This window comes from Phasianus colchicus, chromosome 4 (assembly GCF_987193195.1).
Source record: "Phasianus colchicus chromosome 4, bPhaCol1.hap1.1, whole genome shotgun sequence".
NCBI lineage: Eukaryota > Metazoa > Chordata > Aves > Galliformes > Phasianidae > Phasianus > Phasianus colchicus.
Window position 1 is genome coordinate 38,102,734 of NC_143439.1, and position 21,917 is coordinate 38,124,650.

At 34.2% G+C, this 21,917-nt stretch overlaps 1 protein-coding gene across 28 annotated transcripts in view; it reads left to right on the forward strand.

Annotated features, from left to right (window-relative positions):
• CAMK2D (calcium/calmodulin dependent protein kinase II delta) overlaps positions 1 to 21,917 on the forward strand; it is a 162,726-nt gene that overhangs the window by 119,553 nt on the left and 21,256 nt on the right. For 10 of the 28 annotated variants that reach the window (XM_090139242.1, XM_090139220.1, XM_090139224.1 and 7 more), the window contains 5 exons: positions 536 to 578; positions 4,287 to 4,324; positions 10,096 to 10,155; positions 11,630 to 11,671; positions 14,257 to 14,305. In XM_090139242.1, the coding sequence (XP_089995368.1) occupies positions 536 to 578; positions 4,287 to 4,324; positions 10,096 to 10,155; positions 11,630 to 11,671; positions 14,257 to 14,305 (232 nt within the window). Of the gene's footprint in view, positions 1 to 535; positions 579 to 4,286; positions 4,325 to 5,805; positions 5,839 to 10,095; positions 10,156 to 11,629; positions 11,672 to 14,256; positions 14,306 to 21,917 lie in introns of all 28 variants that reach the window. The other 18 variants (XM_090139232.1, XM_090139233.1, XM_090139240.1 and 15 more) reach the window with 6 other exon arrangements.

A 21,917-nucleotide genomic window follows, 5' to 3' on the forward strand; every position in this document is an offset into this window, starting at 1 on the left:
AAAATGTGTACTGCATAATTTTGTTGGATTCAAAATAACAGAAATCATCTTCCTGTATACACATTAAAAACTCTCTGTTGAGGGAAAATCCCTAAGATTGTTCTTCTAGGTTATCATTTGTCTTCTCCTGCATAGACAGGATAACTTTGGTAATTGTGAAATTTTCCAATTAGTACATTACAAATCAACTTCTCTTCCTATGAAAAGAATAATCCAACCAAAAGAGTGAAGTCTGTTTCGTATTCAACTATATATTATGCTTCTGGTTACTGTGCCTGTGACTACTTGTGGCCTGTGCATTACAAACTTACAGTTAATGACAGATTTCCAGGATTGCTAGTAACTGTGCAATTAAGATTGAATTACAGTTCATGACAGGTAATGCATAGCCAATCCATTCTTTCAGGGTTAAATAGTTTATGTAATTAAGCAGTTTGTGTGATTTGCCACGTGTGTACTTCTTTTTTCCTCATCTTCTCATTCAGTACTTCAAAGAAATATGTTACTAATTCGAAAAAAATGTGTGTCTACACAGGGGGCCATTTTGACAACTATGCTGGCTACCAGAAATTTCTCAGGTATGTTAACTGAGCTCCAGATTCATATGGTCTTTATGTTTTGATGTCTGTGATGATGACTAAGATATTATTAGGATTTATTAGCACATAAAAATCTTTGTTTTTCAAGAATACATAAACATGATATGTCTTAAGTTTTCTTTCTTTGCAGAAACAAACAAGAGAATTTGAACTATTTGAACTAAATAGAATAAATTTTAGCAGGTGTCAGTGGTGTAATTTTTAAGTAGAATGTGTCTCTTTGTATTTTTAATGTTATGTTTTGAAAGACAGACAGAATTTTCCCGTTTTATTTTGGTGGAGGAAAATCAAAAATAATGCATGTAGTTCCATATGAGTAAGTATGTATCTCAAATCTCATTCAAAGATTTTATTGAATCTTGTTTTAAAGCAAAAGCAGAAAAACACGCATGTTCCTTCCTTGTTTTTCTAAGTAAGAAATGTATTAAAGTTAGTCCTTCTTTTCCATTGCCTCATTTAATAAAGCAAGAAATGTTTCCTCTATATAAAATAATTCTGTAGTTGAGGGTACCTGAAGATTTAGATCCTTATGCAATATACATTTTAATAGACAAAGATAAAATATGTTTACTATTACTAGACTTAGAATTGTCTTCAACAGCACTGTCGCTGGAACTAAGATACTCTGCTGAATTTTTCATTTTACCATTTGAGATCTTAAGTGCGTAGTTAAGAAAAAAAAAGCCAAATTTAAAAGTCAGTAATATTACAGTCTTCCTACTCTTTAATGCAGCTGTGGAACAGAAATTAATTTATAGACAAAAACATGATAGTGCTTTAGGTATATTTTGAATAATAGTAAGTACAGAATCATTCACAATAAATTAAATAATGATGAATGAAATAATGATGCAGAAGCAGTTTGTTCAATCTGTGTAGCACTTGAAATACACACTCCTTCCTAGCTTGCAGTATATGATATACACATGTAACACAGAAGATTACATTCATGTAAGTTTTAGAGAGATATAGCTTACTGAATTGCCAGTATCATTTTATTTTCAAGTTAATGCTTAAGCTTCCTATTTTGTAGGAATTAGTTATTCTTAAATGCCAAGTAAATACGTCATTTCTCATCACTTTTCATAACTCTTTCTGTGTATGTAAGGGTCAATTTCAACTTTCATAAAGGAAAAAAATCTGAAGTCATTTTAAAATATGATTTTGGCATGAAAAGCAAACAGGATTTTGGCTTTTTTTCCTTGTTGTTTTTTTTTTTTTTCACCCATTCTCTCTGTTTTATATCGTAATGATCCATAGTATCCCTTGATGTATTTTTATTTTTCAAGTTGTTTATTCACTGTAATTCATCGAAAGCATGCGTTTGAACGTCCTTTGTCCATAACAATGTGGTTATAAAAGTGTTTTATTTTCCTTTTTCTTTCTTCCTTTTATGTGGAATATATATTTCTTGTGAGGTAAGACCCTCAGCACGTGAAAGGAACATTTTTTTCTCTTCAAAATTGCTGTTTGCTGTAAATCACTTTAATTTCTTCATGTTGTCATAGTGCCATTTCTCTTTAGTCTGCTTTCTGGCTTATTAGCATTGCCATAGGTTTTATTTATAGCTAATTCTTGTAGTTGCAAGAAATTTTTCATTGTGGGCTTAATTTAGAATATGCTAATTGCTTTGCTACTGCAAATTCTTTAAATACTTGATTTGTATGCAGTATCTGTGCTTAGATGCATTAAAATATTTATATATATGTATATACACATTCCAAGACAAAAACAACAATTGCAAAGGAAGTTGAGTATGAAATATGTCCTATAACATAAAATACTGCATAGTAATCCATACTGCTTACTGGGCACATTTCAAAGGACATGCTGGCAATGCCATAAACACAATACTTGCAGTTACTGCTTTTAGTGCCTACATTTTACTGGCTTTATACATATAACCTGTAATGTTCGTTTAGCATTGAAAGAACTCAGAAGTTTTATGCACAGCTGTAGCCCAAGGACCTAGTTTGTTATGAGCAGCAGCCTGTAATATTTAATCTATTTTTTCTCACATTTTTATAAGCTCTAATGGTAGAAAACAGGCTTTGAAAGCAAAGAACTTCTGGGTTTTTTTACGTAAAGTTCTAGAAATAGCTCCTCCCCTTTGCTTTTCCTAAATGAATTTCTGGAGTGCCTGGAATGTTTGCTGTGATATAAAATATAAGGCCATAAGGTGCTATGAGCACACATTACAGAAGTGTGTACCCTGTCCCCTCCAAATCATGTAAGACACTTTTTAAAAAATATAAATGTTTCTGTAAATAAAACCATGCACTGGGTCTGTTACATAATGCTGGCAAATTTAATATTTGTTAATTTTTATTGGAAATCATGGGCCTTTTGAGAGTTAGAACATCAGTCTAATAGCTGATATCCGTAGCTAAAACAATGCATTTGCCTGATGTCATTTTCCAGGCTTTTTTTTTTTTAATTTAAATAACACAGTAATGGACAGCAGTTATTTCTTTACAGTTTTGTAGGTGATTTTTCATTTTCTGTTCTCTGCACAGAGCTAAATGTGCACTTGATGCAGACATAACCATTGTATGAGCCACAAGTACACAAACTAACTTCAGCTTTAAGCCGGATAACTTATTAACTTCAAAATCCTCAGCTCATTTGAACAGCCTCAGTCTAGCAAGATCCAATCATTTTTCTGTTTGTTCAGTTTGGGTTTTATTTTGTTTTGTTTTTAAGAGAAGGATACCAATAATGATGGGAGCTCATGCCAGCTCTGCCTCCTTTTGGATGTGCTGGATTGCTAACTGGAGTTTTTCTCTTCCAAAAAGGCTCCTACTTCTGAGTGAAACTGTGTATGTAGAAGAGCAGTTTCAACATAAGCTTTGATGTACCTTTTGATAGGAAAATTGGGTCATAAACAACAGTAAAACAAAAGATGCCAGGCTTATCTTATAAATCTTTGGCAGAGAGTCATAGAGCATTTACACTTATGTGAATAGTATACTTGAATTTGGTAGATCTTTAATCATGCTTTTCTGCTGTAAATGCTTGCAGGTTCTGAACTGTGGTGTCATTTCTTGCACATTAGCTCTCTCTGGAATAATTTGGCCAGATTCTTGCCTCCACTTGAAGTGATAGAATTTAAAGCTTGACAAACCTTTGAATAAAATCATGGTTTGTCATCAGTTCCTGCCACTAACAGGTTGTTCTTTCATATGTGTGACTTCTCAGACTATCACGAGGATGCTTTATGGTGGAAAATTCCCAGTGAATCAAAGCCAGAGGTGCTTTTTTAAAAAACTCAGTTCACTTTTCATTAAATGAAATGGACAGTAATGTACCTCTCTATGCTCTTAAGGTATTCTGTTGATGTGATATTGGGTACTTTTGTGGCACTCTCAAATTGATACCTGATGCAACTACTTTTCTGTATGCCACCCAGAAAAGTTCCTAACAGCTGTGTTTCTCATTTTATAAGTATAGTTTTATAAGTACAGTTAACCAGCAGCTATAATCAGTGGAAGAAGAAATGTATGATAATCTGAAGTATTAGTAGTTTAATTATTTTCAGCATTTATTTCCTATACTCAGAATGACAAAACAAGGAAATAAAAACTGAAAATGTATCTGCAGCTGGGAGGCAAATGGGGATTTGCTACAACAGCTGATTGACCTCCATAGTAACCATCTGACACTGAAATTACTTGTCTCATTTTACAGCAGCCAAGAGTTTACTGAAAAAGCCAGATGGAGTTAAGGTAGGTTAAATGCACGCTTTAAAATATGTATTCTTAGTCATCGCCTAAATGTAACTTCTGCTGGTTCTTGGAATTGAATATTGTTATTTATTTTCATTTTATAATGTTGAAATTATTAATTGATGAAAATTAAGAAATGAAATAAAAGAAATATTTGAAAAACAAGGATTTTAATAACTGGGAAATTGAAAGCTGCTGGAGAAAATACTTTTTTTGATATTTCAGTGAAGGATGATTGTATGACTCAATGCTAATAACTAGCTTGTAAATATAATTGATGGTTTGGTGGTGGGCACGTTTGTTTTCAAGGTTTAAGTGCTTACTGGTAGCTTTCTTGTCTCCATGTTTCCCCTTGACTTTTCATTAGATTTCTTGGAAGACCAAAGGTTTACTGGTATTCTTGGCTCCATATGAGGTGTTTTCTGCCAGATGTACTTGCTATATTTGGCAGAACTGGAGGGGTTTACTGTCTCAACAAATCAGCTCATCTTGACGAACAGATCTTGCTAAGAAGGGAACATTTTGGCAGCTTTCATACACGATTTAGAGCTCCTTTCTCATGTCACCAGATCCTGCAGGAGGAGAGATGCTTCACAAATTCTGGAAAAATACTTTGAAAAACAGACAAGAAAAAAAAAAAAACAACCACTCAACAGTGAAAAATATTTTATTTCTTTTCTTGGAGAAATCTTGAAGACTAAAATAAGTGCCTCAGGCTTTCACTATATGATGCAAAAGAAATTCTTCTGGTTTTGATGTATTTTCTCAAGAGTGTATCTTTGACCTGAATTTTAATTTATGATTATTAACTTTTTCCCTGAACAAAAAACATTGTATACTTAAATAATGGATTTACAGTATATTTGATCCTATTCTCCCAAATACTCACACTTTTCCTATAAAATAAGCTTGACTGAGTGAAAATGAAGTGAGTGCACCATGATTTCAGTGCTTCTCACTGACAAGTAGATATCTTACTTATCTGGACAAGCACACATTCAGTACTATTTTGTCATGTCTGTGGAAAATCCTTAATACGTGTCATTATGGAATATATAAATTTTATGTACTTCAGTTGAACAGCTTTTCTTTTTTAAATATCATTCCTCCTACAGGTCTACAATGGTATTATTCTATCTCAATTTTTATTATAATACTACAAACAATTGTTGCCAAAATTTTGCCTAAGTTGATACTTTGATTTTCAGCACATTTTGTACCTACTGTTTGCCTGCATGGTCATGTGGAGCAAAGGAAGTAAATTTACATCTGGGGAAGTCTTATTTTTGTCATTTATTTTATTGAGGTACTATATTCTCCATAATGCTTTTCTGCTCCTTCCTACAGCTTAAGCTGTCTTTTCCTATTAAAAAAAAAAAGAAAGAAAAAAAAAAGAAATATACTGTACACCATGCATTGATACTTTAAATCCAACCAGTCACATTTTCTTCTTTTCCTTTCTCTCTGACTGGTCAATTCAGAAAAGGAAGTCCAGTTCGAGTGTTCAAATGATGGTGAGGATCTTTATCTGACAGATTTTTCCTCCGGTGAAACATTCACACCTAGAAATCAAACAGTTGCATTTAGTTTTGTTAACATACTGCAAGAAGCTGCAAGACTTTACAGTACAACCTTGTGAATTTTAAGCCTGCAGTTGCTATATGCCATCCACACTGAATTGTTCTGCAGTTCTTCCAAGCAAGATATTTATTTATTTATTTATTTATTTATTTTACCTGGGGACATATGAAAACAAATAAAAAAGTAGATGTAACATTGGCCAATGCAGCTATCCTTAGTAAATAAAAATAGTAACAGAGTAGCAATCCTATATTAGCCTTCCATTAATTTTTAAAATCTCCTTTTATTTAAAGCTAATAATATTAATTACATAACTCAAACTACATTGTTCTGCACAGTGAACCTCTTTAATTGAGCAGCTATACGTCAGGATGCCATACTAATTGCTTAGGGGTCAAAAAACAATTTCACAGCCCTTCTCTACTACAGTCTCCCAACTAACTTCGTTCACGGCTCAAAGTTTTGTCACAAGACATCCCAGCTGGCAGTCAGTCTCTTTTCTTTCTCCTCAGCCTACTCTATAGCCATGGATTCATTTGGCCTCTGCGATCACACACAACAACCTGTTGTATTCCTGTTTGTTATGGTTTTGAATCTGACTTTTGTGAGGTCTGTGATCATCTGCTGTGATATCCCAGGCATCTTGTGCTGCTGCCGCAGGTAGAAAGAAAGCAAATGCTCCTCATCCACACCTTTCACTGGAATGTGTAACTCTCCTTGAAAGGCGAAAAGTGCTGGTCTGGTCTGAGCAGGCATGCAGTTATATAGGTAAATTGTCTGCTCTTCGGGTGAGTGAAGAGTTTTACTGACAGAGGATCAGTGGTTACAGTGCCCAAATGAGAATTACTGGAAACATGCGGTGAAGATATTTTTAGTATCCCAAATGTGAAGTGGGTTTTATCTTTTCATTACAGAAGTACTATTTGAAAAATTAAGCCCCAAGCTACAGATCTTGTTTCTTAAGATATTTTTGTAACATTTTGACCAAAGATGTGTAATTATTCTGCAGTCATGCTCAGCTGTTGGCATATTTATGTACGTCCAGCCTGTACCGCGATCAGACCTAAAAAGGTGGCACTTGACAAGTGAAACACTAGTTTTCCTTCTTCACAACAAATAAAAGATAACCCCATGAGTATAATTGAACTTTTCATATGAAAATCTTTTTTTCCTTTTGGAATCATTTCCCTCTCCTGTTAAAATAAATGCAAAATGCACAATGTCTGTTAATAGACGAACAAATAGGCACAAGTATATATTCTATGAGAGAGAAGGTAGAAGGCTTGTTGCTGTCTTCTAAGTTTCAAAGTTCTGTGTACACAGAATAATTAATTTTTAGTCGCTATCTCTTCCTGCTTTTGATAATGAATAGTCTTGTTATGTTTTAAGAAGTTCTGAATATATTTCCTGCAGTTTTCAGCAGTAGCTGTAATGGATATTATTTATTTTTATAGGGCTTTCATCAAGGGAGTATGGACCCAAGCCTGCTCTCCTTACTCAGGCAAAATTGGAATTGGAATTTGATTAACCATTTTCATTATATATTCAACAGCAAGCATTCATTTGGCATATCATTTTATTTTATTTTATTTTATTTTAATTTTATTTTATTTTATTTTATTTTATTTTATTTATTAAGATACTACTGAATAGGACTGTATGAAATCTGGTGAAATTGTTTCTTTTCATGTTTTTACTTTATGTGCATCTGTGCCTTTTGTTAAGTGCTTTTTGTTTGCAGTCTTTTAAGGACTACATTGCTGCCAAATAAGAACTGTTAATTATACAACGTAATATGCAATTTTTCTCTTGTTTTAGAAGATCAGTATGCTGTCAAGCAATGTTCTATGTGTACTTGCTATTCCATAACTTTCCTGTAGGGAACTTTCATTTCATGAAGTAGTTTTTTTAAAGTTTTTCCTGAGTAAGGAGTTCAGGTTTTACCAATCTCACAGCCCCAGAAATATCTCAACAAGTAATCCTTGTAATGTATGAAATACTCACTGATATCTCTCCGTGTGAGTGAAATTATGCACCAAGGTATTTTTCTCTCCCTGTCTTGAGTTCAGACACCCCTGCAACTTATGACTGAAATATCACCAAAAGTTTGTAAGAGTGAATAGATAAATGAAACTTACTTGGCAATAACTAAGCTAACTTGGAACATAAAGTAAACACTTGGAAATCAATAATGACTTACATTTTCTCTTAATGACAGTTTCTGTAGAAAGACTGTTATTTAAAAAGAAAAATTGGTTTCTTGTCCTTCTACTGTAGAGCAATGTGAACTTTGATTTTAAATCAATGAAATTTATTTTTGTCCTGCATGGGGAAATGGGCCCTATCACAAATATTATTAAATAAGGTGTAGTATAAGAACAACATTCCCTGCCATTAACTAACTAGGCTGTTTTGTATTCTTCAAAGTCAATCTTTGTTACGGTGAGGAAATTTGCAGTCTGCCATTAGGTAATGCAAACCATGCTGACGTTTCTATAATCTAGACACGTTCAATGTGAGACTTCAGTTTAGCTGCAGGCATAATTCATACTATCAATAAATCATCTGCCACACCTGTACCAAAGTAAAATAATAGTAAGAAACTGTCGAGGACATTAATAGATTTCAGTGAACTTTGCCAGCAGTGCTAACGTTCAGAGACGTGAATTAACCGAAGCATTGGTACAGACAGAAGCACTGCACTACACTGCGCTGCTGAGAAGCTGAGTACTTCATGTGAGGTTACAGAGTCATTGGGTAGTTTAAATTAGAAATCGGATATTATGGCTCTCTTTATTCAGTCCTGTTCTAGGACTTCCTCTTTATTTATGCTCTTTCATATATATTACATAACACATCTTCATTTGCTAACTGGTTTTAGAAAAAAAAACCATTTTTTTCTTCTTTTGGAAGAAAAAATGCCTTAGAATTTTACTAGAGCTTTTTCTTTTAAATGATGAAGTTATACAACAGTTCATTAAGGAAACAATTTTGTACTTTTATTTCTTTGTTTTGCACATTTTTTATTAAGCACTATGATTAAAAGGTTCAGTAGATATTTTTTGGATCTAAGTCTTTCAAGACTCTTTGTTTATGCACCCAATTCTGCATGCTGCTTTGGACTGCTCTTGTTAAAATTAAAGATGATGGAAGCATACATGAAAATTTTTTCTAATAATTGTGAAAGAAAAAGTGACGTATTTCTAACTAATTTTACCGATAATTAAGTCTTGCTTTCTAGTGCATGTAAACAATGGCTTGGTACATGATTTTCAATATTTCTTTTCTCTTCATACCATGATATTTATGAAAGCTGAATTTTAAAAAATGGATTTAAAGAATCAGATAACTTTACAATTACTGCTAACATCACTGGAAATTTATATAAGTAAAAGTCAAAAGTCTTGTAAAGGTGATGCTGCGCTAAGCTTAAGAATTAGCGTGATGACCTAGATGTAAGCACATCTGCAGTGATCTGTGGCTTAAGACTACAGATACCGTAGTGTGAAACCTTACATTTCAATTCGTGGTGCCAAAATTCAGAGGCTACTGTTCAGTTACTGAAGGAAACTTGTTAAAGAAGATCACAACTGGCAATTATTTTGTAGAAAATAACACCAAAAAAAAGTTGAAGGGACACTAGTCTCCTTCCAGCATCATATTTATTCAGATTTGTTCCCAGAAAACAACAGAAATAATCTGTAGATGTCTGAAGAGCTATGAAGAATCAAATATTTATGGTAGTGATTAGTAATAAAGAAATAAAAAGTAAAGTAGAGCTCAATTTTTTAATACCATTGCATGATATGAAGTCATAAAGGCAAATTAGTACTCTTCTCAAACCTGTATTTATTCTTTTCTCTTCTTCTATGTTTTTAACTACTATTTAAAGGCTCTCTGTTCTTTTAAGTGTCACAGACAAAATCTTCTATACAGTATACAGAACTTCATATAGTGCATCTGAAAAGCCGTAGCTAATTTTTTTTGAGGGGTTGCAGCTAGCTATAAGATCTATTGTTAGTGTTCTTTCAAGTTCATAAGTTCATCTTTCTGTGATTCTTTATTTCCATATCTATATCTATATATAGATATCTATATCTGTATATAGATGTTCTATACAGAGAGATATAGATACAGTGTCTACTAAGAGTTCTAAGGCCTGTCTGTTTCTATTTTCTGCATACCTACAGATAAACAACAAAACGAACGTGGTAACCAGCCCCAAGGAAAATATTCCTACCCCTGCGCTGGTATACCTGGAATCTTCCTTCTCATGCTATCTTGAAGTTTTTGACTGTCTTCTGTTTGTTCTCCCATCTTTTTTTTGCTTTTTCATGCGTTTACCCTGCTTGCTTTCTAAGAACAGGTTTTGAAAACTCCTTTTGTTTGAATTACGGTGCTTTTTTTTGTGTGTGAGGAAGTCCATTGTTGCAGCGTGTTTATTAATAGAAAACATTATGTGGAAGCTGGATGCAATTGTTGTAGCATTTGTAACTGTAGTTGAATTTTTTGCATGCTCTGCCAGAAAGTGAGTAGAATGCGCTTTTATGTTGCTCTTAGCATTTTGCCTGATGATTGTTTGACTCTTTTTAATGCTAACCTTCTGCCCCCCCAAAAAATATATATTTATATATATTTTCTCTGCTTTTGCCTTAGTATAAGTACTGATGTCAAGGACAGAAACAAGATTATTGCTAGGCAACCATAAACTAGACCTTATTCAGATTTTTATTTCATATTTCCTAAGACTCAGCAGGACTTTGAAAGTCTTCCCTGGAGTCTAGAGGCATGTAGTCCTAAACTTGCTAGCTTATTTCTCTTGCATTTAAATCTGCGGGAGACATTACTCATTAACAAGCACTGCTAGGAACATATTACTAATCAGTGCTGTTCATAACAGTTTCTATTGCATACTACTGTTTCTTAGGCATGCACATGTCACAAGGGTCACAAATATAAGTGTTGATATATGAATGGCTAATTTAGAGAGGTTTCCCATGTGCCTTCATGCATCACTTTGGGAACATGAAAAATTCACACATGTTGATTCAGATTTTTCATCTTTAATTTTTTTGTGCCCCTAGAACTGAAGCATACATTGCTAAATAATTTTAAGGGCCAGTTAACAGGTTTCATACCCGAGTATATGTCTGTAGGTTCTCAGACATAGCCACTGACAGTGGTCCATGCAGAAAATATGCTGGCCAGCTGCTGTTTCAAACATTATTTAATCTTTTTTCTTCTTGTTGTTTTGTTAAGAGAAAAGGATTTGGGGAAATTTAACTTGAAAGGGATGCAAAGATCTCTCTCATTTACTTTGTGCAGCTCCACCTGGGCAGCAATTGATAACAATTGGTATATTTTCCTAAACTCTGTAGCGTTTGGAGGTACTTAGCTCCTACAATCTTCATCAATCCATCTGTATTTTTATGTCATCACTGTTGTGTTAATACTAATACGAAGCTTCAAAGCCCTGCTTGCACTGGTCATGAATAAGGTCTCTGCATGCTGCTGCATTAGGTGAGATGGTCTTTTTTTGCTGGCTTGCTGCTGAGGAAGTCTATATTAGAGGCATCCAGTTTCTTTCTCTGGCAACAGTTAACAGTTGTTTCAGCTCTTGTCACTGTTCAGCATTTCTGAGCTGGCTCTTCTTGCATCCCTCACGCTAATGAGAATGTGTTTACCAATGAGAACTCTTTTTCTCTTTATTTTGTTCTTGCTCAGGAGCCCCAAACTACAGTTATCCACAACCCTGATGGAAATAAGGTATTCAGAAAGAATCAACTCCATCTTGCCTTTCAAATCCCACAATTCATTCACTGTTCCACAGCAGAATAGGGCGAAAAGGGTTTTCCAGGAATTTATTGAAGAAAGTATCATTCCTGCATTTATTACATCTGGTGTATCTTGAGCCTGTTTCATCTGTGTCCATCAGCTGTGTGTGTTCTGCTGGGTGCTGTGCTTCTGAAACTCACAGGGGAGTCAGTAGCAATTGGCAGAGCTCTGCACCCTCTGCAGCGAGGCTCAGGGAGCATTATGTGCTGCTTATTTCAGCTGAAAGTTCTCCTTTCTAAGTTAAGAGGGAAAAAAAAGAACGTTGTTCTCAGAGTGTGTGAGATTATACCAACAAGTTTCATGTGCAGTTGTCTCCTTAGATGAAGATATAAATTTCAGTTTATCCCATCTGTTTTTTTTCTCAGCATGCCTATATATCATGTTGTGACGTGCCTTTTGTGCAGGTCTTTGTTTTCTTCCATAACATCGCTGAGCTGTTTCAAAACAAATTAACATTTCAAGTGACAAAGAGGTCTTACTTTTTTTTCATTTTTTTCTTCCTGCTGCTTTCTTTTTGTGTGTGTGTATTGCAGCATTTGTGCTTGATAGCTGATTCCTAAAACATGTAGTTTATTTTTTGTGGGTTTTGTTTGTTTGTTTGTTTGTTTGTTTTCCATGCATGGACTTGAAAAGGGCCAGGAAATATCATCCACTTGAACATAACATATGTTCCTAGGGTTCCTGCAAAGAACTTACTCTTCAACAAAAATTTCACTGTTTACAGTGCTGACATAAAGAATTGTCATTTCGTCCATCTAGTCTAACTACTTGTGATTTCTTTATGAGCGAAGGATTGAATCTGAGTGAAAAAATAACGCATGCAGACGTTTTCAAGCATGACAGTGCTGATGGTGTGTATTGTGCTTGTATACTCTGTTCCTTTGTGTACCTCTGTAGAACTTCGAGCTTTTATTTTCATGTTACTGCTTTTTCAGCTCCCCAAGTTTTAACTCAAAGACAACAAATAGCCTGTGTTTGAATTCTAATCTAAGCTTTTTTGCTAAAGTCCACTAAAGACCCGAAGGAAACAAAATATTGGCGTGACTACATCTACTTGTCTTTATTATATAATCATAGCAAATAAAATACTTAATGTCCCAAAATGTCACAGCAGACAAACAAACCACTTAATTCGGAGAGTTTCTCCTAAATTTTTGTAAAAGTCTGTTCATTATAGTACGGCAACTGGAGTGGATGCTTCAATATTACAGGCTACATCTGCCGTGTGAGCTTGTGCATGGTGTTCACAGCTTGTACTCGTGTGGGGTTTTTGTTTACTCATCAGTATCTAATACTTGAAGTGAAAGAGCATGATACATCTGTGTAGAGTGAAATGTCTAACACCAGCTAGTACCAGAAAAGCATGGTGACTTGTTCAATTTTGTTTGTGTGTGAATTGATTCATGTAGTTTTATTTATGGATGCACATACATTTTGTTTTTCAAGGTCTAAGTAATTCATTAACTATTGGAACATTCTTTCTTCTCAGCCTTGTGAGGAGCTAGCAAATAAAGGGCACTGTCAAATTCTCATTTAATTACTTAACTGTAAAATCTTTTAAAGAGTTATATACAATTCCATCTCTGGTGTCCGTCTTTCAATATAAAATAGCCCAGTTAATCCCTTTTGCTACTGAGCTGCGAATTAAAAGAAGAAAAAAATGCTGATTGTACTTTTCAAAAAAATTGTACAGATAAAAAATCGACTTTAAAAACTATCATCCTTTCTAAAAATATTTGCCTATTAGATTTGACAACGCCCTGATGAATTCATCTGTATTAGTTCATGTATCTTGTAATTCATGAAAGACTGAGATGCAGTATTCTTGCCGTTTTAACAGTGTGGAAATTTAAATTAAACTGATAGATGATAGATGAGTCATTTCTCTGAATGGCTGCTTGAAAGATGCTTCAGTTTGTCCAAGTTATTATCGTAAATTTACCAATTCTCTATCTCCTTTGATTTTTTTCAATCACAAACACAATGTAAAAGGGACAGAAATATCTGGTTTTCTTAAAATCACTCCCAGACTTCGTTTTAATGTACACTGCATATGTCTTGTGAGCGGAAAAACAATTTTGATATGCAGCATGAAAAAGTCTGCATATTTAAAAACTGAACAAAATGACTTACTTTACGTAGTTGGTTAATCACTGGTTAATCAGTTAAAATGGCAAGCTCTCCTCTTACTTGGCTGAGGTAATTCATCTAACATTTCAGAAGAATTTTGTACAGCTGGATGTGAAAGAAAAAACACACTTCCTTTACATTCCTGTGAAGTAAAAGCACTAGACAGCAGGAAATGTATTTATTATGTTCCCTTTTGTAGTCAGAGACAATGTTTGACATCAGTTTAAGGTGGCATTGTCTCAATCGGTGTGTGACCATCTGTCTGTGAACTACATCCCATTCTGCTTCCAGGCTTTGCATGATATCTGTAACTAACTGTAATTTGCAAAGGCTCACAAATAAGTCTTGGCTTCTTATACATTCTGCTTATATTTACTTCTCAACAGGAGTCCACAGAGAGTTCCAATACAACCATTGAAGATGAAGATGTGAAAGGTATGATTTTAAGCTTGAAATATTTGGAGAAGCAGTAATGTGAGTTATCTGAATGTACTTAATTAGGTTATTAAACACAAAACTCCTAACGAATCATAAGAGAAAATACTATTTTTATTTTTTAAATGAAATTATCTTTATACTCTTCGTTACTTCTGACATGTTTCAGACTTGTCACTGGGTTTTCAGTTCCCCAAATGTCATTTGACTGAACATTTTGAAATGAAGAACATGAAATTAATGCTTATTAGCTAAAATAGTGATTCTAGCAGTGGTGGTAGCAAATGAAGAATGTAGCATGCATTTCTAACTCGCATTTGGTTTGGATATTTAATTTTTGTAGGGTTTTTTGTTGTTGTTGTTTTTGTTTTTTTGAGGTCACTGTTTTAATTTTTATTCTGTTCAGATGCCAGTGTTTCTTCATATTCCCCTTTTGTTCTGGCCATTCAGTTATTTTAATATTCTTTCATTCTTCAAAAAAGGAAAACCAACAACTTTCCTATATAATGAATTCTGTAACTTCACAGAAATTGTTGGGGTTTTTTTGTTTTGCTTGTGTGTTTTTTTTTCCCCACTAAATATTATACTATGTCATTACTATATTTAGTAACATTTTTCTTTTCAAACTAGATATTGGGATTGTGTTTCACTGGTTCACAGAAATGACTGCTTTTCAGCCTCTAAGAAAAATGTTACACATAAAAGTGAAGTGCAAGCCACAGATGGTAGTAAAAAGAAAAGATAGGGAATAGAAAAGAGAAATCTTTGTTAATCATTATATAGCATGGGGATTGCTTAATTTTGTAAGCTGTGTAATGCCCTTAGGAATCCTTGCTAACAGGACGTATTAGCAAGTTGCACCTTAAAATACAGGCTTGAATCCAGCCAAGTGTTTCATTTGTCTCAGAAGAATATGAGAGCATTTTAGAATTTAGAAGAGATCCAGTCGTATTTAGAATTGTATCACAAATGTCTAGTACTCAATTTCTGGTTTGTAGTACAGGTGCTATCCATGATTGATAAGGAAATACCAGTATTGCCAGATTAATACATTGATAGCATACTGTTTTAGGATTCAGTGATGCTTGCTAATCAAATATTAAACAAGGAATACAATATAGGACAATTTATTCATTGAAAGACACCATTGTCTGAGTGACAGTTCAAATGAGCATCATTTACATGGCAACATTGCGTGTGCTTCATGTTGTAAGTAAATAATTCCTTTGGTTATTTGGGAAATGATACATTTTCATTTTCTAAAGACAAGCAGATTTGAATTCCATTCGCCTTGCATGTGCTATCAAATAATATCCAGGGTTTGTATAGCATATATTTTATTATGCAGAGTGTGTTCTTATGTTTCAGATATTTCAGAAGAATCAATAACAGAAAAGAAATTTAAAGAATTCATGGAGACTAGTCCACTATTCTGTTACTGCAAAGGTTGTGTAACAGAGGGTCAGGAATAGCAGGATTATAAATGCCAATTCCTTCCCTGTGCTCTATGAGGGAAGAGCAAACTAAATACCAAGATGCTATCTCCTGGGCAAAACTTATTCTATATCCAGAATGTAATGATATATTTACTAACTAGTTTTCTTCTCTTTCTGATATGCTCAGAAAAAGATGACATTTCATGTGTCCTTATTGCTCCCTTAGTTATCTTCCACAAATGAGTATGAGGAAAAGCACAGTGGCAGAAGAATAAGTCTATATTCTATCCAGACTTACACATTGGACTTGTTTTATATTTCTGAGGGTTTCTGCACAAATACAGGACCAACAAACAAACCTAGAAATATTCAATAGAGAAGCAGGAAAGGACAACCTTTCTAGATGACAGTATGTGTGCTGAAGGATGTTTAGAAGGTTTTTTCAAACAGTAGTAAGAGTTTTGAAGACAGAAATTCAAACAGTAGGATCTGGATAGTTGCAACATACTATTTATGAAAAGCTTAATAAACTAAAAAGTTACTTAGATTATTAAAATGTTGTTTAAAATATCTACTATTTATTGTATGTTGCTGATTTCTTCTAGGCTATTTTAAGATCACACTCCTTTTGTGTAGGGAGTTATTTCCTAATTGTGCAAAGAGCAGAAACAAAAATGTGTAAATTCTGTTTAGAAATACTTGATATTAATACGATGAGAGACTTCCATAGCTCAAAGTCACGATCTTATTCCATGTACTGTAAGTTTCATTGAACAGATTGACAGTTCTTGAAAAAAAATGGACTCATAATGTATGTGAAAAGTATTCACACATTCTTTGGTATGAACAAAAAAGTTTGCATACCCCTTTGTTATACTGGCTGACCAACAACCGAGAGTACAGCAGGATAATTGCTTATTTCAGAAACCTCCTCTGCAGAAATAGTTAGCTTTGTAGATTTTACACGGTTTCACTTACTCGTGAAATTCTAAAGAGTGATCACAAGTATAAATTTCGATTTTCAGGCTTTCACTTGTCAAATTCCTTTTCCAATGCATGAAGTTTTTACTTATTTTTGCTTCAGTCACAGGAAAACTACATGCAGAGAAATTAGAAACTACAGTTACCTATTAGCTGTTATTTCAGCATAGGTCAGATACATTTCATTGGATGCTTTCACTGTGTAAGTAATGAAAAGCCTGTGTTTTAAATATATTTCATGACTTTCACATTCACTTAATTTACTGTTCTGTTACTCTTTAGTGGAAAATATTAGTTGATTGTTTGAAAATTGAAGAGTGTCTTCAGAATTGTCATGACCTTTGCAAATCCTTATGTATCATTTTATGGATTAGTTATTTACAATACTTATTTTATTGACATATAAAGAATTATCTTTTTCATAAAAGTGGTTCATCTACCTTATAGAAATGAAATAAGTGGCCCTGAGCATTAATTTAGTATCCAAAATATAATAGATACCATTTGTATTGACAGTGGGGAAGAGATGTAACAAAAGTTATGAAGCATGAAGTGCAGTATTGAAAGTGAAGATTTTATATTATGGTGCATGTGGAACTTTTGGTCATTTACATCATGGCAGCTTGCAGAGGAAAGCAAAGCAAGCCTATGGCAGCTTAGTATGTTGCTTCTGCTGCTACTCTTTGGACTGCTTTGGGAAAGGCTGAAGAGCTCAGCTGGTGTATAGTTACTATCTGCAGTGTTACACACTGATATAAATTTCTCAACTTTTGCATAGTTGACAATGACTTTCTTTTGGTGGATAAATTTTTATCCACTGCTACTAGCAATGCAGCTGCAAATTGTGACTTACGTTAAACTATATTTAGCTCTAGTTAAATCAGTGATATTGCACTTGATTTCCAGAGTTTTAATGAATCATTTCATTTCCACTTGAACAAAATCTTGGGCATGTTAACAGCCAGTACCCACTCACTTTAAATAACAGCCCGCTAACAGTGATCTGAGTTAATACAAAGTGTTGACTTGGAGAACAATTATAGGTATGTGCAGCTGATGCAGAGGAAAACACAGTGTGATTTACTTTTAGTCATAGCTTCCTTCAAATCACTGTCTGTAGTTTAGCAGCTAACCTCATTAAATGAATAGCTTAATTATAAGACCTCCGTTTGGTGATATAACTATAGAATTTTTATCTGCAAAATTTTGATTAGCGTGCAGAATTATGTCTCAAATGTAATTAAAAAAAAATCACAACAACGAGTATATTTTGCCTAATTCTTATATTTAGTTTTATAGTATGGCAGTTAGGAGTGATTGGATGGCTATAATATGCTTCATTTTCAAAACAGAAAAGAAGGATCTTGTATATAATCATCTGAGGGCAAGATCTTAATAAGTGATGTAAGATGAAATAAAGAAGTTTTCTACTTTTTTAGGTTCCTGATCCATTACTGTGCAGTACTGATAGAAAGAGCAATAAGCAGATGAACCACTAAGAGGATTTGAGGCTGTACTCTGGAAAGGGTATTGCATTGTATCTTTTCTGGAGACTACAAAAGGCTGAAAGTTGTTAGTATGTTTGCAAAAGAGAAAACAGTAGGATGCTGTTGTTCTTCATCTGCCGTGGTGGGAAGGTGAGATGCTTTCTCCTCATAAAGAATGACAGTGTGACCTGTAACATCTGGAATGGTCGCAGTAATCTCACACAGCAGTGCAGCTGTTTTGGCATTGAGTCCATGCCCTAATACTTGGCCATACCACTGCCCTGTTCATCAAACATCATGTGCTCATTTTATAGGGATTTATTTTTCCGTTATTAAAAAAAAAAAAAAAAATTAATCTCCTTGACATTGTTTGTAAGCTTGCTTGTTTTTCACTTTATAGTACTCCTCTGACACTTCCAGTCTTTCTAGTTTTCAAAAGACAAAGTGCTTTTCAGAATGTTTTGTTTTGAATTAAAGCTAGCAGTCTAATTTCTAGAATAATTCAGGGAACAGTTATTCTTGCCTGTTAGAGGCTCAAAGTATATACTTTAGCCAGGACTGTGAAGAAAGATACTGTCTTACACCAAGCTTGACTTCTGGATGTAGGTTTTCTAGGACAACAGTGACAAAAGCTGCAGCTAAATTGAACAGATAGGGATCTCTCAGATAACTGAATTTTTGGGTCCTTACATGAATGCTCAAGATGATGCTTGTCGCCAAACTTAACATCTAGAAGGAATGTTCCGTGCCTTAAGTGATAAAACCATTTTGCTTTTCTTCACAGCATAGAATACAACAAGAAAAGAGGCTTTCTCCTTCCAGTGAAGGAAAAGGGTAATGGGGATGCTCCCCTCTGTAGTTGAAAATTAAAATTAATTTGGTACTACAGTATGGCCTACAATTCACAGAGAATGGCTCTTTTTTACTTCAGATATATACTTTATTTCTCTTATTTTTCTAACTGTGCATAGGCAGCACAAACACTTGCAAGGTTCCTCCCTTTGTGCATGCTACTAGTCCATGAACATTTAAAATATTCAGCTCTGTGTCAAGTGCTTTTCTTATTTTTTTTAATTGAATTTAGTCTTTCGGAAGAGCATTAAAATTTTATGGATCATGTGAGTCGGTGTGGCATAGAATATATCCAGGGCTGTTATATTTTTCTGTACCCTGTTGAGTGTGTGTGCATATGCACGTCTATACAAAGTATTAGAAATGTTATGATTAGAAAAGAAAGAAAGAAAAAGAAAGAGATTTAGAAACATAAAATATTATAAATTTGTCTTCAGGGTCAGATTCTTATTTCTCTCAATTTTCAGGGAATATATACAGTATTCTTCTCTCAAGTCAGGATATCACTGTTTTTTAATATTTGAAGGCAGCTATCCTTACCCTGAAAACTGTATTCAGGCTTGTTTTTCATCTAAGTTTCACACAAGTTTTCTTTCAAATAATATTGAGCATCTTCATGTCTGTACCTTTTTCTTACGTATGTACTCACATCTTTAGAAACAAAACATTTCTTTTACTAGAAATAGTATTTGGCAAGTATTGGTGAGTTTTAATAAATTCAAGAAGGTTCCACATAAGTATGAGAAAAACCTTCACAGTGAGGGTGACAGAACACTGGTACAAGGCTGCCCAGAGAGGTTGTGAGGCTCCTTTTCTGGAGGCATTTGAGACCCGCCTGAACATGTTGGCCTGATCTAGGTGTTCCTGCTCCAGCAGGGGGATTGGACTGGGTTATCTTTCAAAGTCCCTTCCAATTCCTGACATTCTGTGATTCTGTAATTTGAGACTGAAATTGAATTTTTAGTTCAGATTCCTTATTCATGCTTATATGCATGATAGTAATCCCTAATACAAGGATAGGACTGGACAGAAAAAGCATATTGAAAAATGGGCCATAATCAATGCTTTCTTTGAGGATTTCTTGAGGTATTTCTACTTCCTGTGTTAATGAGACTGGAATCCTTTGCCTGCATCTTTTTGATAGAAGATTGATTTTTATTTTTTTCAGTAGTGCTGTAAAATACCCTCATTACTTTTGCCAGCAATGCTTACAAACTTATGCAAGACTGAGTTATTTAATTTATCTTGGTCAGGAAATGTAGATTTCCCTTGGTATTATTTTGCTGCTGTTGGTGAATTCATGGAAATGCTTGTACGATAGATGATTTCCAGTGGACAGAATTGCTGAGGAGTAGAGTACTTATAGATTAGATAAATTCTGGCTAATTTGTGCCACTTAGTAAATCTAAAAGGTACGCAGCTTCAAAACATTAACCATTTAGAAGTATTTCAGATTTTTTGCTAATACATTTCATTTTACACCTCTTTTGTGCACGTGTGTTTGCATTTTCATGTTGTTTTTTAACCAGGGAAAGAAATGAATGTAAACTACTTGAAACATGCTTTTGTAAGAAAAACCTTTAAAACTCTAAGAATTATTATTTTTTAAGATCTTTCATAACCCTGTATATCCCAGTTCTGGACAGAAGGCTAAATCTGTGCTGGCATCTGAACAGAGTCATTTATGGCTATGCCCTTTACCGCTGTTCTTTGAAACCCTCACTTCTTCCCAGAAGTGCATCATAAACGTTGTGTGCTCAAAAGTTTTATGAGTTCTTGTTGCATGTAATTAAATTATTACTACTTTTTTTTTTTCTTGGCCTTCTCTTTCTTTTCCTTTACATCTGCTTGACCCTCATACAGCTCTCACAAAGGAGGGTGACATGGAGAATTTATATTCCACCCACCACCTCTCTTCTTCCATTGCTTCTTCATCTCAGTGGTCACCATCCTTGCCATGTCCCAGCGGCCTCTCCTTCTGCCAGTGTCTGATGAGGATTCTGATCACACTCTACCTCTTCATCTTTGTTTGTTCATATGTTGTGTTTCTTTCCATGAATTCAGCGGGCAAGTCCACGAAAAATAAAAATTCACAGAGTCATTCACTTGAGTCTGAGTTCTCCCACTCCACTCCTTCCTCTTCACTGTGTAAGTTGAGAGTCATCTTTTCAGATGATCTCTTTTGTCTCTCCTTCTCTTCCCTCCCCCATCAACTGAGAGTAGCACAAAAAATTTGATTTTTTGTGATGTATCCAATCCAGGAATGATTGTTTCTTTGGACTTACAGAAGTAAATTGTTATTTTTTTTAACCAATTCATTTTTTGGCCAGGTTTTATTATTCAAGAAAAAAATAGTTATTATAGTAACAATCTTAATAAATATTATTTCAGAAAATTATATATTGCAGAGGTTATCTCTGCAGTAGTATTCACCTTAGAGATGTTCCTCTCCAACTCTGGCATGAATCCTGGATGGGGTCTGAAAATTAATTAATTACCTATTATGTTTACGAATGCCATCAAGTTACTTTCTTTAGCATCAACATTGTTAAACCAAACTTTAGACTCTGGAACAGTTATTAAATTAACAGCATTAATCCACGGCAATGGAAAAGTTTCATGGCCTTCTTAAGAAGAGATCTCTGATGATTTGTGACCAATGAGCTGTTAAGTAAATCTTTAGAGTTTGAACAGTTTAAATAGGGGAGGAAATGGTAAAATATTAGTTGATTACATACTAGTAGAACAGAAGAGGCTTGGATAGATGAACTTCCTGTTTATAAATTCATTCAGAAATTCTTTAGCAGGAAAGTAACTTACAAGTTGAAATGGGGAATGATTTCGTAAGAATATGCA